Here is a 22,300-nt window from a genome sequence, read left to right as displayed (position 1 = left end):
TCAAAGGAACATTATGATGATTAACCAATGAAACCATGGTAACGTCTTCTAAAAAGTATTATTAAAATTAATCTGAGACCTAAAAACAATGATCACCCCAACAGCAATGAGCACCCCAGGTCCCATATTGGGTGTTCCCCTGTCAGAACTAGGGCTCCTCGGGAAAAAGAGCTGATTCCAGGTCCATTATGGGCAGTGTACAAGATAAACTGGAATAATCTTGTCATACCAAACTGCAAGGAAGCTATCATCTACTCCCACTTAAAACTGCAATGACTTAAAACATCAAATATGTTTAAATCCAGGAGTTCATAATACCTTTAAAACGTGTGTACGAACCATCTTTGAAGGATGTTTACTAAACCAATTCATTATTTTGAAAACTGGTAAAGAACAGGTAGAGGAAAAAGGGTAGAGGAGGCAGGGAAGAAAAAGCAGAAATGGATGCAGAAGTTGTTCTCTTTTAATGGAATATCACCAGTTTGTAATTCCTAACAGTTACCAACATGTGTAACAAACACTATGTGCCTCCTGATGGAACGACACACCACCACCTGCGAAATAATCTTGCTTAGGACTCCTGTGTTTAGAGCAAAACAAAAAAGCAAACAACCCCCCAAGTTTTAAAGCTCATCAAGCCCCTGGTCAGACCAGTGCATTAGAAGTCTCTGCGAAGGTGGACATGTTCTGTATCTGCCCTGTCTAACATGGTAGGCAGTTGCTTCAGATGGCTATTGAGCAGCATTTAAAATGTGGCTACTGAAACTGAGAAATTGAAATTTAAAATTTTTAATAGCCACATGTGGCTAATGTCTATCATACTAGACAGCACAGCTATACGTCCAACTACCAATTTATAATAAATTTAGAGAACAGAGAAATAACATGTTAAGGTACACCATGAGAGTACATTCAGCAAAATCTAGACTGTAGAAAAACTCAAGAAAAAAAATCTAAATTCTTTAACGAAGAATTTGAAGGAAGAAGAGAAAATGGAGAGAAAACCTACAGATTAAAAGAGCTTTAAGAGACACACCAACCAAATTCAAAGTATAGATTTCATCTGGATCTTCAAACAAACTCCAAAAACAAAAAATTACATGTGTAAGATAACTGGAAATATAAGCCTGCACCTCTTTTCTTTGATATTAAGAAAGTATTAATGTTTAGATGTGGTGATATTATGGTTAAAATATTCAGAATATTAAAATATTCATCAATGAAATGATGTGATGTTTGGGATTTGCTTCAGAATAACATGCAGTAGAAGGAAGTAGATAAGAATACAACTGAAGTAAGCTTGACCATGAGTTAAAAATTACTGGAGTTCGGTGGTGGGTAAATGGAGAATCACTGTTATTATATCTAGTTTTAAATTTTACATAAAATGTTTTTAAATAAGCTAATGTGATTCTCTTTTTACCAATATTTTCACACAATGTTCAAATTAATGCATCTCTATATATTATAGGGGAAAAAGTGTAATATACTAAGCTTACTGCCTAAATAATGAACAACACTGATCTTGTAATTAAGACTTTCATGGTATATTAAAAACTTCAAAATGTTTTTAAAACAAAACTTGAGCACTTACCATTGGGGTTAAATAACCGGCAGCTTTTAAGAGAGGTTTCATAACCTACTACTAATTCTTCTATGATTGCCACCTAGAGCACAAATACACAAACACGCTTTAATTTAAAGAACACACACACACACATATATATATATAGTTACCATTTCTGTGCAAAATGTGTTACTTATTATTAAAGGGCTCAATAAATATTGAGACACATTTTTATAAATCTCAACCTATGGAAAAAATTTTTTAAGCAAATTAAACCTTTTATTTTTAAAGGTGTGTATTAAGACATAACTTTCTAAAAACTTACTGGCAACTCCATTCCCTGCTAGAAAACAAAGCATCGAGCTGAACTAGATAATCAGAAAAAAGTTGGACACAAAGAAATAATGTTGTTGATGATTTTTATCTTGGTTCATATTTATCTCAATCCATATAAATAACACCCAAGTTAGCATTCACTGTTCAAGAAATCAAAAATTAAATACTATGTGAAAAGAGAAATTCTGTAAGGAGACGAGAGTACCAGCTCTCAGTTTCCTAACCCAGGGGACAGCATCAGGGAAACCAACATGGAACCATGAGTGGGTTCCTGAGGTCCACGAGAATGAGTGGCTGTCCAGGTTTGGCTTCTCCTGAGTCATGACTATACTACTTGCCCCTGGCTTCCTAAGAGATCTATGAGTACTTCTAATTTATTAATTCCCTTCTCTATTTAATCCACCTATAATGGATTTGTTACTACCGAAGCTCTCTTAAATAACCTCAACGTAAGTGACCCGACAGAGTAACACCAGCTCTCTCCATTACCTCAGGAAACTGTGAGGACTGAATGGTCACAGCTAGGTTATGCTGGTGTGCCCATGTTCTTCTGCTCCCACAAGCTGAGCTACATCCTTACTAAGAGTTTTGTTCTGCCAAACCTGTTTGAATCAGTTGCATTTATTATCATCATTGCAGAATTTAATTCAATGTTATGTAAACTTAAGAAATGAGAACAAAAAGAGCTGTTTCTATAAGTTGAACACTGTGGAAAGACTCAAGGATAAATCATATTTTTAACCAATTTAGCTTTAAATGAGAATCTTATATACCATAAAAACATATAGGAATTCTACAATTAAGAATGCTTTGCAATCATCAAGTTCACACTCTATCCAAACTGAAAATAACAGACCACATTTTATAAGTGATTTATGCAAGAAAAATAAGTGAAACAGTCATCAATCAAGCCCATACCTTGGGCCATTTAACAAACGACTGGCAAATAAGTGTACCTTATGTGCTTTATGTTAAGTGTCTAGCATGTTTAATTTGTCCCATCTTCTCTGATCCTTCACTGTAAATGATTTTAAAAAAACAACAAAAAACCCAACCAACATGTCTTGATGCCACTGCACTTGCAAGCAAAATAATCTAAATGAAGATCAAAGTATCCTCTTAACAGCATTTGAATATTGTAATATATAGCTGAAAGAGAAAGTCAACTTGCTGGGATAGCAAAGAGACTCTTCTGACAGAAGTTTTTTCTACCAAATAAAAAGGAAAAAGATTATTATTTTTTTAAGATTTTATTTATTTTTAGAGAGAGGGGAAGGGAGGGAGAAAGAGAAAGAGAAACATCAATGTGCCCCCAACCGGGAACCTGGCCCACAACCCAGGCATGTGTCCTGAGTGGGAATCAAACCAGCAACCCTTTGGTTCACAGGCCGGTGCTCAATCCACTGAGCCATTCCAGCCAGGGCAGGAAAAAGATTGTTAAGCTCAAACTTAGTTTTAAAAAAGAAATCACTTCTGAGTTTCACCATTAGTAGTAAGGTATCGAGAAAATACTGAAGAAATCAGTACCTTACCAACTTTTCATGCCTATACTGACTTATCGAAGTATACAGCAGAAGGAGAAGACAGAGAAAACAAAGAATACATTTTGTAGCTCAAGTAGAGGATGAAAAAGAAGAGGCATGGGAGCATTTAAATTACACGCTAGGAAGACTGATTCTGGATTCAGAAAATGTGTACTATGTGCACAGATATGCAAGAATCAATTATTCCAAATAGTGAGTAAACAAGTGATAGTTTTTTAAAAAATAGGTATTTTGCTTTACCTTCTCTTTATCTTTGTATAAGGACCTCAAAGTGTTGAAGACTGGTGGACAACCCTTGCTGAAGTTCATCCTTAAGAACTTATCCAAACATTCCTTAAACTTCTCACCTTGAAAGAAAAAAATCCTGTTGACTTACATGTACCTCGATAACTCTAACAATGCATACTTTAATCTCAGTATTCACACTCATATATTTAAAAACAAGGAAACCATAAACCATAGCATCCTTTTCATTTCTTTGCAAGTATGCTCACTCACCAGATAGAAAGTTTAATGGCAGTCTTCTCGGCACCAGTCCCCTGGGGTATTTAGTCCAGGCCTCCTCATAAATTTTTAGTCGTTCTAACATATTAGCTGGAGACAAAAAAAAAAAAAAAAGTTCTTTTTATATATGATTATAATATATTTTTCTAGCAAATTACAAATTACTCAAAGTATACAAAAATTACCATGTTAAACAGAAAATTTGCAGATGAAAAGGAAATTATTTATAACCTAACCACTTAAATATATCAACAATCATTTCAGAATATTCCCTTCCTTCTAATATTTTCACATTTTAAATACCCACACTCGTGTAAAGTGCATAGTTTTCTTTACCCTGCTCTGTCCTAGGTAGCCTCTCAAACCCTGAGACGGCCTTTACTCTAGTTCTGAGAAAGGCTGGATTATGATATTCCGACACATGGCTTCCCCACCTCTCTTTTCAGCCTCTGCTTTTCTACCTCTTCTCCTCTGATTTTATTTTGGAGCTTCTGGATCTGCCCCCTAGCTCCATCTTTCCCAGTTTCTTTTATATTTTCTCTTTCACTCTCAGTTCTGACCTTTCCTAGGTTCACTAATCTTCCCTATACCAATTTCTCTTCAGCCATGGCCTCTCTTTTATTCACTCTGCTAAGATTTTTATGTAAGTAGGTCTTTCTTTCCCCAGAGGGCTAATTGGTACCTTCTCATAACCATTCAGATTTCACGGCTGCAACTGCCTGTCCTTGTCCCAGATTCCTCCCATTGCCTCTACTCTCCCTTACACCAGCACAGGTGAGTATCACCCCTGTGCTGGTGCTCCTACGGTGGCATGACATTGTGTTATGAAGTTTCTGCTGCATATAGCAATGATCAGAAATGGCTCAGCACCAGTCTCGAAGGAAACCTCATGGCTGAGAAACAGGCAGGCCTATTTGTAGACGACATGTTTCTGGGCTTGTCCTCACAAGTGGGTACCATTCACTGGAGAGGGTGATGGGGAAAAAGGGTTGGGACAGGGAGAGGAGAAGAGAGTCTCTGGAGCCAAGTTTATCTGAGTAATGGAAACTTAGCCCCTCTTCCCACAGAGAAAAGTGCAGTTCTCTCAGCTGTAATCATGTGCCCCTGGCAGGCCACTATGTTGTGGCCACGTGTTACCGCAGAAGTTTGTTTGCTTCTTTCCTTTAGGGAGACATCTCTGTCCGTGGAAACTTCCCTTTCATGCTTTTGGTGTTGCTATGCATTTCTGAATTTTTTAAAGTTGTTTGTAATTTTTTTCTCAACTATTTCTATAAATTTGTGTGTAAGAGAGGTTTCAGAAAATGCTCCATCTGCCATATTCAATGGAAATTTGCAAATGTACTTCTGTATTCAGATTCTGAACCAATTATTAGCCACTGTTTTTCTAGTTATGTTTCTCAATGAGTTAATAAAATACAGAGTTGGCCAAAAAGTTCATTTGCCTTTTTTCGGTAAGATGGCTCTAGTAGCGCTTAGTTGTCTTTAACGTCATTTGAAACAATTTCGTTAGATTGTATTGTGACAGCTGTCATATCAGCATGCATTAAAAAAAAAAGTATCATAACTGGTGAATTTCTGTGTAGGCATTTAATATTAAATATGGAAGGAAATACACAACACTTTTGGCATATTATGCTTATTTCAGGAAACGTAAAAACTCAATAAATAAAATCTTAAAAAAAAATTTTTTTTTAAAGCCCTGGCTGGTGTGCCTCAGTGGATTGAGTGCTGGCCTGCAAACCAAAAGGTCACCAGTTTGATCCCCAGTCAAGCCACATGTCTGTACTGCAGGACAGGTCCTCATTTGGGGGCACGCGAGAGGCAACCAATCAATGTATGTCTCGTATATCAATGTTTTCTCTCCCTCTCTCCCCCTCTCTCTAAAAATAAATAAATAAAACCTTGAAAGAAAGAAAGAAAGGTAAAAATGCAACTGAAACACAAAGATCTGTGCAGCCTGCGGAGAAGACGCTGTGAGTGGCTGGATGGTGCTGAGGACCTCTCGCTCGACGATGCGCCACCGTCAGGCCGACTAGTTGAAGCTGATCACGACCAAATTGAGACATTAATTGAGAACAATCAATGCTACACCACAGGGGAAGTAGCCGACATACTCAAAATATCCAAATCAATAAAGTTAATGGTGGAAATGAAAATGTGTCTTTTATTTTATGGAAAAAGCCATATGGACTTTTTGGCCAACAATAGCAAAAGAAGCAATTAGAACTTATAAAGTTTTAAACAATGCTACCTGGTTTGAGTGCCTTTTCCAAGCCTTTGTAATAGGCCCAGTTTTCAGGATTTCTCTCTTGTAATCCTCTATAAACATCAGCTGCATCTTCCAAACGACTTAATTGCAACAGAAGTTCCCCTGATAAAAACAAATCAAATTAAATATTTTCTAGTTGTAACTTTAACTTTCCCTCCAACTTTCCCTTAAAATCTCTTTAGTGTTGGGAAGTGGATGGATTAGGCATCCTCCTGAGTTCCCAGTTTCCTTTAACAGGACCTTTTGCCATGTAATTTTATTGTTTCCCCCTTTCTGAAGTTCCCATCTAGATGCCATTCTCGTCACATCCTCAATGTATTCTAATATTGGTCTAACTCCAAACTACTTTCCCAAACTCACTGAACACAATCACCGAACCAGTACCTATTACTCAGCTTATCATCCTTGACATCATAGTGACAATTTTAATGTCCAAATTATTTTTTTAAAGATTTTACTTTATTTTTAGAGAGAGGGGAAAGGAGGGAGAAGGAGAGGGAGAGAAACATCGATGTGCTGGAGAAACATTGATCGGCTGCCTCTCAGACACCGCAACCAGAGACCTGGCCCACAACCTCAAGCATGCTCCCTGACTGGGAATCAAACCAGCAACCTTTCAGTTAATGGGATGATGCCCATCTGAGCCACAACAGTCAGCGCTTAACATCCAAATCAATGAATCAATCCAATACCCTAAATATATCATCCTTTCATCAACTATAAAACTATTCTGCTGTAGCAGCCCACATTCATGACCACATCTAAAACCTGCATTTTCTAGCGCTTCTGACTACCAAACAGGCATCTTGCATTAAGCTTAATTGGCTTGTCTTCCTTCTTCCTCTCTCACCAATCCTATCTGTCAATCTTCTGGAAAAACCATTCCCTTTTTTTCTTTAGGCCGTCTCGGCAACCAGTAGACTCCTTCCTTGTTGTCTCCTCTGGGCTGCACCAATCTTATCCCTGAATATTATTAGTAGTCTCAAGTATCAAAATCAGTCTCAAAACCTCAGCTCCCTTATTTACCAATTTTAAGGCCTGGGTCATTCCACTTGTTTGTTTGCTCCACACTTTCTCACAAAAGAAAGCAGTCATCAGATGAATGGACAGAGGCACTGGTTTCACTAGAAATATGAGCTCCAAATTCACATAAGCCTCAAACACTGCTCAGAAACCTTATCCTCAATGGACTCCTATTAACCAAAAGTATTATTTGCAAACCATAATTTTATCCTTACATCTTTGGCTCTCACCAGATAATAAAAATGAACACTGTGTGCTAGTGACTTTAAAATGTTTCACATGCACGAACTAACTCAATTCTCAAAATGCTATGAGGCAGGTTATCATAACCTTCACCATTTTAAAGAAGACACCTAAGTAAACCCGCTGAGGGTCTCCCAGCTAGTCAGCTGCTGGAGTCAGTATTTGAACCCAAGCAATTTGTCTGAAGAGCCCATATTCTTAATGTCTATACCAGTGGTTCTAACCGGGGGTACTTTTGCCACCCAGGGGACATTTAGTAATATCTGGAGAATTTTTAGTTGTCACAGTAAAGGGGAGGTGGGTGCTACTGGTATCTGATGGGTAGAAGCCAGGAATGCTGCTAAACATTCTGCAACATACAGGACACTTCTTTCTCCAACACCTCAGTCCCCAAATCTCAAAAGTGCTGAGGGTGACAGCCTGCTCTGTACTAACCAAAAGTGAGCTTCACCAAGAACAAACAAAATATCCTGCGACTTTTCTCCTCTACACTATAGCCATCCCCCTTTCCTTCCTTTAATCTTCTCCCACACTTTCTTTGTAAAAGGAGCTGGTAGAATAAGAATTAATGAAACTTCTACCTAATTGTGTGCCCACTCACCCATTCCAGGAAGTTCCCAAATTATTCTGACCTCCCGCCACTAACAACAATGCCTTTACTCCTGAAATTCCCAAAGACTGATAACTCTTCTGTCAGTTCCATTCTATTCTCTTTACATACACTGTCCCCAATACCTGACTCACCACAGGTGTTCCATACAGACTATGGAATGAACCGATGGCCGTTGCCTATTTCACTGAGAAAATGGAAGAAACCAGAACTCCCAATTGCCCACTCCATCTCCACGCCCACTTGCCCATATGCTCTACCATCTCTTGTCACTGGGGATCAGGCACGTGTGTTACCCAAGGCTAATCCTTCAATGTATCCACCAGATCACAATCCCTCTACTGTATATGGTTTTACTAGATCATTCCCAAGTGAAAATAAGCACATGCTATAAAAAAACCTTTTATTTAATCTTATAACCCATTTTATCCACCACTGTTTTTCTATATAGCAAAACTTGTGTGAGCCATTTACACATTATACCTGCAATTCCTCTACTTTCAATCTCATTTAAATATACTAGATCTGCTTGGGCTTTTACCACCTTCCTTCCAAACATCCAGAAAGTGCTTTAGTTAAGGTCAACCATGACTTCCAAATTGCTAAAATCCACTGGCTAATTCTGAGTCCTCATTTAACTTGATTTATCTGTCATTCTTCCTCACTAATAAAGTTATCAAGAGGAGCAAATGAAATGATGGAATTAAAGAGTATTTTGAAAACTGTTGTGTACTTTCATAAAGAAACTGAGGCCCAAGACTTGCCCCTGACCATATAGCTAGTGAGCTGCCAGCCAATGAAGGAACCGAACTACTTTTTCCAATCTTGTGATCTTCCCAGTAAGTCATAAAGCTCTTCCCTTTATAACTAATGGATGGTTAAGGGACTGACAACTCAAATGAAAAAGAGCTGCTCAGAATCTATGGTTCACAACTGAGGTCCAGGAACCTTAAACTTCCATTTTTTTTCTTTCCATGGCTTTATCATCTGTTCAAAGTTCACCTGGCAAATAATGACTATCTCCAGTGTGCATACAGATACCACACACTTTTCTTGTTTTCAACTTCAAGGGGAGCCAAGGGAATCTGAAACCAGCAAACTTTAGTTACCTGGGCTAACAGAGGCAAAGCAACATTTCAGATGGTAAGTCTTAAAAAGTACTTGTCCTGGCTGATGTGGCTCAGTGGACTGAGTGCCGGCCTGTGAACCAAAAGGTCGCCTGTTCAATTCCCAGTCAGGGCACATGCCTGGGTTGTGCACCAGGTCCCCAGGTGAGGGCACATGACAGGCAACCACACACTGATGTTTCTCTCCCTCTCTTCCCCCTTTCTAAAAATAAATAAAATCTTTAAAAAAATTTTTTTAAGTTACTTGTATTTTCAATTGTTACTTTTTTATTTTCCATTATCACTCCCTCCTTCAACTCTTAAAACTGGTTAAGACTCTTTTTCCTCAGCCCTCCAGTAACAGCAGCACTAAAGATCTTTATTTAAAGATCTACCCCTCCTACTGCGATCTACACATAACAACCCAAATCTCTGGTTTTGATTCATGTTCCTTCTATGCCCACCAGATAAACTTTAAAGGACTCTAGGGATATCCCATATATTCTTCAGTAAAGACTAATTTATCTATTATATATATATATGACTGGCAATAAAGAAAGCTGGTGTACAATCTGTTCTGCTAAAAAGATGTTTCAAAGAATTTTCATCCTATGCCTTATAAAATCAAGCAATCACCACCTGTGTTTTGATCAAATCCTGTAATATTTTAAGATAAAAATCGTTTATTTCAAAAAAAAAAAAAATTTTTACTGAGTCACTTCAATAACTTATTGTTCACAATTTTTAAAAAATTATATCAATAATATTGTTTAAAGGTATATTTTCTCACATTACCAATTATTCAAAGTACATACTTAAGAAACAATTTTCTATCATCAAAAAATTGAATTATATGCAATTATCAACAGCAATTAGAATTTCAGCCTTGTTCTTAGTCATAATTAGATATTAGAATAAATAACATTTCTTGGGGTGGGGGTTGCTGGAGGGAAAGGGGGTATGGATGGAGGGGGGCAAAGTGGAAAAAATTGGGACAACTGTAATAGCATAATCAATAAATATACTTAAAAAATAGCATTCTTGAAAAAAATACCTTTGGTTTCTTCTACAGCAAGTTTATCACAAATCTGCTTTTCATAGGTACAAAGGTGTTCCAGGGCTTCTCTATAGAGACCTGCTTCCCGAAGAACTTGATTTTGATATAAAAGGAGTTCACTATATTCATAATCCACTTTATCAGGGGATGTCTATATATGGATATAAGAAACACTAACAGTAAGAACTTTGTTTTCATATTAGAAAATTGCTTACACATTCAAATACACACAAGAAGTCTAAGAATACTATCTGATTAATAGTACATATTTTTTAAAGATTTCTAAATATCTGTCCAGGGGGCAATTAAGTAATGACAGTATTAACTTATAACCCACTGACTAAGAATTTGAAGTCCTTACATATGATAAATAAACAGGAGAAAAGGAAAGCTCTTACTTGGCAGCAGAATGTCAAATAATAAATCTAGGGGGAATCAGAGAACCACCCCTTTACAACCACCATTGGAACAGCTGATTCGGGCAAGAATAACAAATGAATGCTAAAACCAGTGGTAAAATTTGATGAAGAAAAGGCTACTCATAAACCCTCGGATTATTTATTAAACAGAAAGAGAAAAAATAAGTTTGCAGCCAAGAAACCGAATAGACACCACCTTAACCAAGAAATCAAAAGGAACAAGCAGATACCATGTGCCTCTTAAGGTGATGGACTGAGAAGAGCCCAGCATCACTTCTGTGGTTTCCTGCCAAAAATACGTAACTATGTCTAATTATGAGACACCACCAAACAAATCCAAATTGATGGACATTCTACAAGAGCACTACCCTATACTCTTCAAAAATATCCATGTCATGAAATACAAAGAGTCTTGAAAACTTCCAAAGATTAAAAGAGACCAAAGAGAAATGACAAGCAAAGGCAAGGTATGATCCTAAACTGGATCCTGAAATAGAAAAAATAATTCAGGAAAGGCTATAGAAATTAATAAATTCTGAATATAGATTATGGATTAGATAACAGCCTATCGATGTTAACTTTCCTAATTTTTAAATAATCTATAATAGTACTACCTACCGAATTCAGAATTACAGAGTCATTCTTAGGAAATTCCACACTGAGGCATTTAGGAGTAACAGGACATGATGTCTACAATTACCCTCAAGTGTTTTGGGAAGAAAATTTAAATAGCTAAATAGATATAGAGACTACAAAGTAAAATGTGTCAAATATTAACAATTAATGTGCATGAACTCCTCTATGAAGTTCTTTGCATATTATTCTTGCAACTTTTCAATGAGTTTGAAATTATTTCAAAATAAAAAGTTAGCAAGTCTACATACACTTCTTTCTTTTAATTATATTTAGAATCGAACCTAGTTTACCTGCTGTGTTTTCCTAAATTCTTCTAAAATCTTTGCTGCCATTTCATAATCTTCTAATAAGTGATAAGCAATAGCATAACCAATCCATGATGCTCTCTGGGCAGGTCGAAGCTGAAGTAATTGATATCTTGTTTCCTTTAAGTGGAAAATAATATTTTTTCTTAGGTTTACAGTGAAAGCAAATGTTCCTTAAAAAAGATGACATTAATTCCCCCACAGCACTGAGCAATCTGTAACACAATGCTGGGAATAGTAACAGAAAACAGTCTCAAACATCCATATTGTGTAGCTTTATAGAAGTAAAAAAGTTATTTGTTAAAAAGCCCAATGAAGCCTCCAAGATAATCTTTGTAATTTTTTAAATTATGAACAAGTACTCTTTATTATATTATTTCCTGATCTACTTACTCTAGGAAAAGACAGGAAGGAAAAGATAATACAAATAAAAAACATTTTTGAAAATACAATGTCCAACTACTGAATTCAGATCTATAGAAAACAATTCAGCAGGTACTACATGGAAAAAAGAGTGGAACAAAATAGATCTGATTTAATAGAATGATTCAAGAATTAAAATGTAGCTACAAAGAGAATATTAGTTTCAATGAAGGTAAAATAAGAAACAAAAGAAAATTTGCTTCCCCCAAAACTGTAATAAAGACTATTTATATGTTAATAACAGACAAAGGCACTGCCCATTTGAGGAATATTGATGTTAATTTTCACTGAATCCATCTACTAAATCCTATGCAGTAATCTAACTCTCTACCACACAGTAAATTTATTTTTAAAATCTTAATTAGTTCAGTGATAAACACAACTCTTTTGGGGGGGAGTGTATAAGATTAAATTAAATTCTTTTGAAAAATAAAAACTGTTGTTATCAGGAAATACTCAAAAAGGTTTAAATATTTCAACAATATTTTCCTCTATAATAAAAAAAAATTTCTATCGTACTTACCCTGTAACCCTCAAGATCTCGCATTTGAATCTGTAGTAAAGAAAGGTCCCTTAAGATTTGAAGATTGTCTTTATCCCATTTTAGCGCATTTCTGTAACATTTAATGGCTTCATCATATTTCTTGTCTGACCTCTGGAGAAGGCCATAAACATGCCAACCTAAAGGATTTAGTTAAGGATACAACCTAAAGGATTTAGTTAAGTCAAGAAATAATATTCCAGTAATATTCCCTAGGAAACACAGAGAACTGTAGCTATTTATAAAATTACAAGCTTAAAAGAAAAGAAGAAGATATAAAGATAAAAGGTAGTTTAATACAATGAAAAATAGTACAGCTTTTCAAGCATCTCAGAGAAAACAGGTTTAGCCTGACTTGTTAGCTTTGTGACCTTGGATAAGTTATTTAGTCTGGTTATGTTTCCTCAATTATAAAATGTAAATAGAATTCCGTAAAGCGAAACATAGCAGTTTGGTGACTAAATGGAATACATATAAAATAGTCACTGGCTGTCACCAAATAAATGCTCAATAAATATTAGATAATTTCTAAAGGAAAAGGAGGGAATGAGTATCCATGACATATAATTATTTTAAATTTTAAATAATGTACATTTTCTTTTTGTTGGCTAACAAGGTCTTTAGGAGAGAACCCTTAGTACAGTACACAGTTCCTAAAAAAAATCACCTACACATAAAATAAAAACAATCATTCACTTCATATTTAAAATTTCTTAATAATTAGGATGGTCGGTGACCAAAACAGGCAGTCTCCAGCATGCAAATAAGTTAGTCTAGTAAGGGACACAGAGAAGTAAGCAAAATTACAGGGTGTAAAAAATGGCATAAAGGAGGGAAATATGTAAGTAATTCCACTCCCCTACCACAGGTACTTTTCGCTTTAGATCTTGATTACGACAGCAGTCACCCATCCTCCCACCTTCAGCTCTGTCTGCTTTTATTCTCTCCTGCCAAAGTAACCTCTCTAAAACATACATAATTAAAAGAAAAAACCTCCACTCCCCTTTCCAGAAATTTATAGAAGTTTCTCTTTCAGATTATGTTCAAACTTTTCCATCTAACAACTTTTATACCAGGGATACTCAACGGAGTAGTAAAATACAGTGTCTAGGAATAGCATGTATAACTAAAAATACATATTTAATATTATAAAATTTTACTTGAAAAATAATCTTCATTTTCATTAAATGACAAAGTAAAGCTTAACAAAATCTTCTCAACTGCTTGGAATATGGCCTTAAAAAGCCCAAGACACACTACCACCCCTTTATAATGTCATCCCCACGGCCTCCCCACCTCCCCATTCCCGTCTACCTGCCTCTAATCTTCACTCCTAAAAACCTACCCTCAAGGAGTCTTGCGTCCAACAAGAGGAACCCAATTATAGAAATCATGGTAAATAACATAGAACACTATGCAATCATTAAAAGTGATGAAGAAATATCTACAACAATCTTATTAATACTTTGCTTACCTCTTTAGTTTCTGGTTATTCTCAACACACTTCCTTTTGCTTTACTAGAACAGCAGTAATTTGTTTACATGCTGTTAATATTTTATGTAATATCAGAAACATTCTGTATACACTTCTAATAAGTATCTTCCTCCTTCACTGGACTGGTCCTCAAGAGCAAAATCCCCATCGTTTCTTAGTCTGTATTATGCGGGGGTCGGGGGGAGGCGGCTGGTAAACACTTAACATTGTGTTTGCCCACAAAATAAGCAGGAAAATGTTCGTTTTAAAACTTTTTAAGCCCTGGCTGGTGTGGCTCAGTGGATTGAGTGCCAGCCTGTGAACCAAAGGGTCATCGGTTCAATTCCAAGTCAGAGCACATGCCTGGGTTGCAGGCTAGGTCCCCTGTTTGGGGTGTGTAAGAGGCAACCACACAGTGATGTTTGTCTCCCTCTCTTTCTCCCTGCCTTCCCATCTCTCTAAAAATAAATTAATAAAATCTTTAAAAAAAACCCAACTATTTAATAAATAGCAACCCACAATTTTTCCTCTATCTTCCCTCAGATATCGTACTTGCTCCTATCCTTGTACTTCCTTTAATAAAATTTATCTACTATAGTATTTAATTAGCAATATCAAGGACTTTGTTAAGCATCATTAAATCTTTACACCACCACAATGAGGCGGTTCTTATTACCCTCATGTTACACACGAGGGAACTACGCCCTAAGGTCACTTAGAAAGAAGGACCGCTGGGATGCAGACCCAAGTGAAGCTACTCCTAAACCTGTGCTCTTCATCACTGTACCGGATTGTTTCCAACAGTTCTTAGTATACACTCTTCTGTACATGTATGAACATGAACAGAAAACTTCTGACTCCCAGACAACTGACTTAGGTCAAGATACTCGATCTAATTCTTACATATAGATCAAAAAGGATACATACATGACTTTTCAAGTCATTTCTCAAACCTCTACGAACCAATTCATAAGCTTCTTCCTTTTTACCCAAACAGTTCAATGTTAATCCTTTCATAGCCAGGGTTTCTATTTTTTTAAAAATAAGAAAAGGCAGGTGAAAAAATAATTAAACATTAAAAATAATAAACAACAAAACAGGTAATCATAATCTCAAAAACAAATGTTAAATTACTTTTAAGAACTGAAGATTATTGTGAAAATTTCTAGGTTTGCACAGAATTAAAGTATTTTAAAAATCAACAAACCAAGTTAAATCACATTTCTCTACTCTAGGCCTCCCTAGATTTTTTTCTTAAATGGTACAAAAATGAATTAATATCTGGTAATTCATATGCTAAACAAGATACAATGGCTCTATTACTGTTCTTCAGGGGAATTCCATTAAATGACCTTATATAACTACACCTTTAAAGTATGAAAAACTTTATCTAGAAACAAGACTTTACTTCTTTGATCCCAAATTACATAAAGATTAAAATCACAGTTCTATGATTAAAACATACACATAAATTATACACAGATATATTTCTGGTTTGCATAAAATTTCATGATTTTACAATGTTTATTTAGGATACTATTAAATATACAAGTAAAAGAAGACAGGAGACTCCTGTCACTCACAATCTACAGACTAACGCAGAAAGTCGAGGCCGGTTGCTCAGTTGGTTGGAGCGTCAGCCCATATACCAAACTGTTGCAGGTTTCAGCAACGGTTGGGGTGCATACTAGAGACAACCGACTGATGTTTCTCTCTTATATCTATGTTATTCTCTCTCTCACCCCCCACCGCCTTTCTCCCTGTCATCAATAAACATATCCTCGGGTGAGGAGAGGGAGAGAGAGAGAGCAAGAGAAAGACAGAGAGAGAGAGGGAGTTGAGGGCAATACTGCTTTCAGAAAAAGAAAAAAAAATCTCTAACTTTATTATATACATATTATAAAGTACAAAAATAAAAATATTCATTATAATTTATTTGCCTTTTTTGACTAAAATTTTAAGTTTACAGAAAAATGACTTAGGAATAAAGGTATTATACTGAAGAATCAATATTTATAGGAAAATACAGATAAAGAAACTGAAGCAAAAAAAGAGGAGAAAACATGTACAAATTGTTATAAATCATGTTAATTAAAAGCAAATAAATATATTTGGCAAAAAGACAAATTAGCAAGGTACTGCAGAAAGTAGCCCTGTGTTGTCTTCTTACAAGTTTTACCAAACATCTTAAAGTTCTTTAATTAATGAAACCCCGGACTGTCATTAAGTTTAGTAGAAACCATCATTTTATGTACTGTTAAAAAATGTTTTCAGCCCGGACTGTGGCTCAGTTGGTTGGCATCATCCTGCAAACCGAAAGGTCCCCAGTTCAATTTCAGGTCAGGGCACATGCCTAGGTTTCAGGCCAGGTCCTGGTTGGGGCTAGGGGCGTGAGAGAGTCAGCCCAAAGAAGTATCTCTCGTACATCAATGTTTTTCTCCCTCTCATTCTCCCTGCCTTCCTCTCTCTCTAAAAATAGTTTTTTAAAAATCACTAAGAGAACATTATCAAATTAATTACCAAAGAGCCATGCTTCCTAGCTGTACAAATCAGATGTGTGAAATCTTATTTTTCCTTTGCCTCGTCACAAGTTTAGCTAAACAGTCTACCCTTATTCTATAAACATCTCACCATCCAATCTTCTACCCTTGCATAGGCAAAAGCTAAAAGGCAAAAAAAATTCAGAACATTTTAATATACAAATCATACATTCAATATGACTGTCTTGAAAAACTAATTAAGATACAATGCTAAATAAAAAGATGCTGATTCACTTTCTGAATACGTTATGACAAGAAATGAAATTCTCCAGCTCAACCAAAATTCTAAAGCAAATTTTTCTTACAACATCTTAAATAAATGTATTTATTAAACTCAAATAAGCATATCCATCCTACTAGGTTCTTCTGCCTTTCCTACTGCACTTATTTTCAAAATAAGAATAAATCAGAACTCAAGTAGGATGTGTTAAATAGTTTTCTTGACACTACATTCAAATACAGGAGTCAAAGATAAGGTCCGTTCTTTCTGGAAAATAAGTAAGGCAGCTGGGAGCGACAGAAGCCAAGCAGTAAAGCCAGACAAGTGAGCAAAGCCTTATCTACTTACACTTACAAGTAAGTATGTGGTATTTACACTTACCTCCATGCTCTGCAAATTTGGGATTAGAAAGTATTTGTTTACAGAACTTCAATCCATTTCTATACTGTTTATGTTCATAACATCTCTGTCAAAGCAAAAAAGAAACTGAGCTTAGCAAGAAATGCAAAAAGTTCAAATCCAATGCTAATTTTTTCATTCTTTTAAAGACAACAGAATGATCAAATGTTATTTCCATAGTCTCCTAAATCCCACTAAAATGCCAGTAAAAAAAATACAGAAGATTCAAATACAGAAAGTAAAAGCAAAATGAAGGGACAGAATATAGATTAGAAAAAGTAAGAAAAGCATTAGCTCGCTCCAAAAGGTACAAGTGTTTATTATATTTCAAAATAACATTTTATTTTTAACTGAAGGAAAGAAGTCTCTCAAGCTGCAAAAGAACAAACAAGTGCATGCAAAGTAATGAAGGGGAGGGAAAAAATAAATAAATAAAGGCCCACACCATGGAACATCACAACGAAATTTCAAGGCCCAAGGTGGGGGCGGGAAACCATAAGAAGGATATGTAATCATAATGGCACTGAACTTTTATTCCAAAGTAATAATAGAATATTGCTAAAAACTGGAAAACACCATTCGCAGCCTTCAAAATTCAGTGTGAACTTAAGTTTCAACCTAGAATTCTGTACCCAGCCAAATTATCAATCGAGTATATGAATAAAGTGACATTTTTAAGGCTTCTCAGAAAGTTAAAATTTTATTTCTATCCACTCTCCCTTAGGAAGCTATTAAAAAGAATCAAAACAAATTTAACAAGACACCATGCAACTTTAGTTAATAAGGAATCTAATGCTGGGAAAAAAGAACGAGAGAACGACCACTCCAAAATGAAACAGGAATCCGTAAACCACCATGGAATAAGTTTGCAGCAAGAGTAAAAATGGAACTGACGTACTTCATGATATGAAAAATACTATTTATAAGCACAAGACAGAAATACAAGCACATCTGGGGGAAAAAGCAACAGGTCTACGGGAAACCAGGCAACTGCATAAATGACACAGGTATTAACTTCAGGAAAAATAAAGGCTTATATAAGAAAGAGTGGTCTCAGTGTAATATTTGGCTTAACAGTAAACAATAGGTACATAATTTTAAAAATGTAAATATTAAGCACTCATTTACCAAAATACTGTGATATAACTATAATGAAGTAATAAGGAAAAGGAAAGTGGGCACATGTGGTAATGATGACATTCTAAGTCCTCATTTTCCATAACCTGAAGCCAACAAATGTTTATCAAGAAATAGTGATATGTTATTAAACAAGAAAACAAATAGAAAAATTGGCTAGAAGGACTGAGGGTACTGGACTCTGGAGTAGGAAGGCTTGGGTGGCAGACGGGCAATGACTTTTATTTTCATCAGAAACTTTTTAGTGCTAGTTGACTTTTAGGTAGTATCAACATAATTATTCTTGAAACCATTTTAATTGTTACAGGAAAAAGAAAACAAAAAACCTGTGACTAAAGCATAATCCATGCCAGAATTCACTGTCATAAATTTAAACAAATTTACCCACAACTTTTGAAACAATATATTCAAAATCTGAAAAATGTGCTAAACAAAACAATAAAAATGTAACTTTTTACATTTAACATTAAGAAATCAATTGCTTCCACCTCAAAGCTACAGCCAACTACATAGAGCTGTTCTACACCAACACACACTCACCACCTTTTGTTTGTTGTTCACACTTCAAACCTAATATATCCAAAACACAACGAATTTACCCCAGAATCTAGTCGCTTCCAAGACTTCACCATCTCAGTAGATACCCTCCCCTCAACTCATCCAACCCTCCAGCAGGTCCCACCAGTCCCAGAGTCTCTACAACTGCCCCTCCAGCAACCAACTCAGCACTCAGCAGGCCGAAGGCCCTGGGGGAGGAGAGGGAGGGGACAGCTGGAGTAACTTGGGAGCTATCATTAACCAAATATCACCAAAGAAACGGTAAGACAAGCAACTAAACTTAGTGTTCCTATTTACTTAGCAGAAAGCCTAAAAATGTTTTTCTTATATAATTATAATAACAACAGTAAAAGGCATTAAAGGAAGCTATGATGTAAAGACTAGGCAGTTAAAAGGGACACTTGATTTGTCACAGTTTTCCGCGAACTCCATACATACAAAGAACAGTTTAAGTAAACTGTTCTTAAAATCCTCAGTTAGCTTTCTGAAAATTTAAAATGCAAGAAGTGTTTTTTAAAAGGCAAGCCAAAGAAGACATATGCAATAAGTATGTCTGACAGAGATCTTGTATCCAGAATATATAAGCCCTAAAAGTCACTAACAATAAGACAGAAAAAACACACCCAGAAGAGATTAACCTGAAGGCCAATAAACACAGAAAGGGTAATTAACTACTGTACATCAAAACCACAATGCCATACCATTAAATCTAATATAATTTAATAAAATAAATTAGACAATATCCAATGAAGTTCTGAAGCAACTGAAACTTTCATATTGCTGGTAGAAAAGGAAATTGATTAACCAATTGGTTCAGCTGTTTGGAAAAAGAAATTTTTTAAAAGATTTTATTTATTTTTTAGAGAGGGGAAGGGAGGGAGAAAGAGAGGGAGAGAAATATCAATGTGTAAGAGATACATTGATCAGTTGCCTCTTGCATGCCCCCAACTGGGGACCTGGTCCACAACCCACTTGTGCTCTGACTGGGAATCGAACCTGCGACATTTCGGTGAACAGGCTGGCCCTCAGTCTACTGAGCCACACCAGCCAGGGCTGGCAGAATAATTTTATGGTATAAAAATTATACCTCAATAAATCAGGTTTAAAAAAAGGAAATACTGCCCTGGTTGGTGTGGCTCAATGGATTGAGTGCCGGCCTGCAGACTGAAAGGTCACGGATTCAGTTCCCTGTCAGGGCACATGCCTGTATTGCAGGCCAGGTCCCCGGTTGGGGGTGTGCAAGAAACAACCGATCTAAGTTTCTCTCTTACACATTGATGTTTCTCTTATTCTCTTTCTTTTTCCCTTCCCCTCTCTCTAAAAATAAAATCTTTAAAAACAGTAACATAAAATAAGAATATTTTTTAATATACTGTTCATCAGTATCTAAATAAAACTAACCATACACATATACAAACCCAGCAATTCCAACTTTAGGTATATGTCCAACAGAAATACAGACATATGTTCACCAAAAGACAAGAAAAACGTGGTTTATCAACAGTTGAGATTGCCAAAAAAAAAACCCATGAAATTGACAAAAATAATCGAGTTATTCGTAGAACAGTAGTAAAGCATAAAAAACTGAATTAAAAATTAAAATATTTTAATTTAGTTTGTATTAAAACTTACTTTTACACCTAAGGCTTAAATTTACCAAAGCCAATACGGTAAATATGATACAAAAGAAATCTAGGTCTTCTCTGTATACAAATCATAAGTATCATCACTGTGTTCTAAACCTACCATTACATTCCTAGGTAGTTTTTACATACCAGAAACAAAACTTCACTCCAAGGGGTTGTTAGTCAAGTAGTAAAAAGAGCTGCCTTTTAAATCACTCTGGTTTCAAACACTAACTTCAGACAATAAACCTAATTATGTAACCTAACCTTAAGTAGTTAGCTAAATATCAAAATGAATCCTTAATCAAAAACCGTCAGAAAGACAACTGAAATACTTAATAATAATACCTAATACTTCCCGAGCATTTACTGCATGCTAGTCACAGTACTAAGTGCTTTCTAGAGAAAACTCATTTAAACATGTTGTCTCTGTTACTTATTTTTACTATAATATAAATTCTTGTTGTTGCTGGTTCATTTAATCTTAACAATGGCATGAAGTTGGTACTTTTAATTCTCATTTTAGATGTGATAACTGAGGTCCAGGGAAATCACTACAAAATGTGGCCAGGGTGGCACAGCTACTAAGTGATGGGGGGAAAACATGAATCCAGACAATCGGGATTCAAAGCCATTCCACGTAACCATTGCAACTACCTCTATACTACAGTCAAGTAGTCTAAAACAGAAAGAAAAGGAAAAAAAGGTGTTTTTCAAAAATAAAACCACTAACATAAGCATTAACAATATAAAGTCATTGTAGAAAAGAGCTAAAGAAAAAAAATCTCTTTTACAGAGACAAATGCTATTAACATTCTGTTTTTAACAAGGAAGTTTCAATCCAAAAATTACAGAACAGTCTACTATATCAGTGTAAAGTGAGCATGTATAAATATAATTCATAACTAGCATAGAAAATCGGAGACACTGATATTCTAAATTAATGTGCACAATGTAACTTTATTTTGTATAGTTGAACATAAAATACTCAGGATTCCCGTTGTTTTTTAATTTTTCCTTGGTTTTACTGGAAATTCCTTACATTGTTTACAGCACATTTTTCCCAAGAGATTTCACACAAGCACAAAAGGGTCAATCCTTACTGTATAGCTAAGATTTAGAAAACAAGCAATTGACCAGAGACTACAAACCTAGTCAGTGACAAAATTTAGAATATATTCTAAGCGCTTTAAGTACCAATTGAAAAGATCTTTCTACCACACACAGAAATTGTATTAAATTTTATTAACATTACTACTATTAAAACCAAGAGTTTAAATTTTCTAACAGATCTTCTAATCAAAAAATTCAACACTGTTATCTCACCTTTCGTTTTCTTTGCTTACTCAGTACTATTATAATTTTGGCAATAAAAATGCCAAAAACGAGGTGAGAAAAATGAATACACACACAAAATAAATCAACGAGGTAATTCCACCAAATAACTTGAGTTTAATACAGTATTCGCTCACTTATCATGGGTATTACGTTCTAGACACACACACCCGCGATAGGTGAAACTCCGCGAAGTAGGAACCTTACATTTATTTTAGTACTTACATATATTTTAAGGCTTTAAAACCCTTCCCACACACTTATAAACCGTTCCCAGTCCCTTATTAACCTTTCCCACTCCATTATTAACCTTTTCCACACTTTCCTAAACACTACTTATGTTCTTAAACATATTCTACACTCTTAAACCTACGTAACTTTAACAACATATGTATACACAGTACTGCAAAATCCCGCGATATAGCGAAA

The 22,300-nt window shown here is 35.6% G+C and overlaps 1 protein-coding gene across 2 annotated transcripts in view; it reads right to left on the bottom strand.

Annotated features, from left to right (window-relative positions):
- Positions 1-22,300, bottom strand: part of NAA15 (N-alpha-acetyltransferase 15, NatA auxiliary subunit) — a 63,925-nt gene that overhangs the window by 22,141 nt on the left and 19,484 nt on the right. For both annotated transcript variants that reach the window (XM_090289050.1, XM_090289051.1), the window contains exons 2-10: positions 17,199-17,283; positions 14,981-15,085; positions 12,566-12,723; positions 11,605-11,739; positions 10,257-10,410; positions 6,203-6,322; positions 3,946-4,041; positions 3,688-3,794; positions 1,595-1,667 (exon numbers count right to left, since the gene is read on the bottom strand). In XM_090289050.1, the coding sequence (XP_090145176.1) occupies positions 1,595-1,667; positions 3,688-3,794; positions 3,946-4,041; positions 6,203-6,322; positions 10,257-10,410; positions 11,605-11,739; positions 12,566-12,723; positions 14,981-15,085; positions 17,199-17,283 (1,033 nt within the window). The remainder of the gene's footprint in view (positions 1-1,594; positions 1,668-3,687; positions 3,795-3,945; positions 4,042-6,202; positions 6,323-10,256; positions 10,411-11,604; positions 11,740-12,565; positions 12,724-14,980; positions 15,086-17,198; positions 17,284-22,300) is intronic.

Source organism: Furipterus horrens, unplaced genomic scaffold (genome assembly GCF_987537825.1).
Source record: "Furipterus horrens unplaced genomic scaffold, mFurHor1.1.pri manual_scaffold_10, whole genome shotgun sequence".
NCBI classification, from domain to species: domain Eukaryota; kingdom Metazoa; phylum Chordata; class Mammalia; order Chiroptera; family Furipteridae; genus Furipterus; species Furipterus horrens.
The sequence above is the reverse complement of the archived record's forward strand: the minus strand, read 5'-3'. Positions and strand labels throughout refer to the sequence as shown.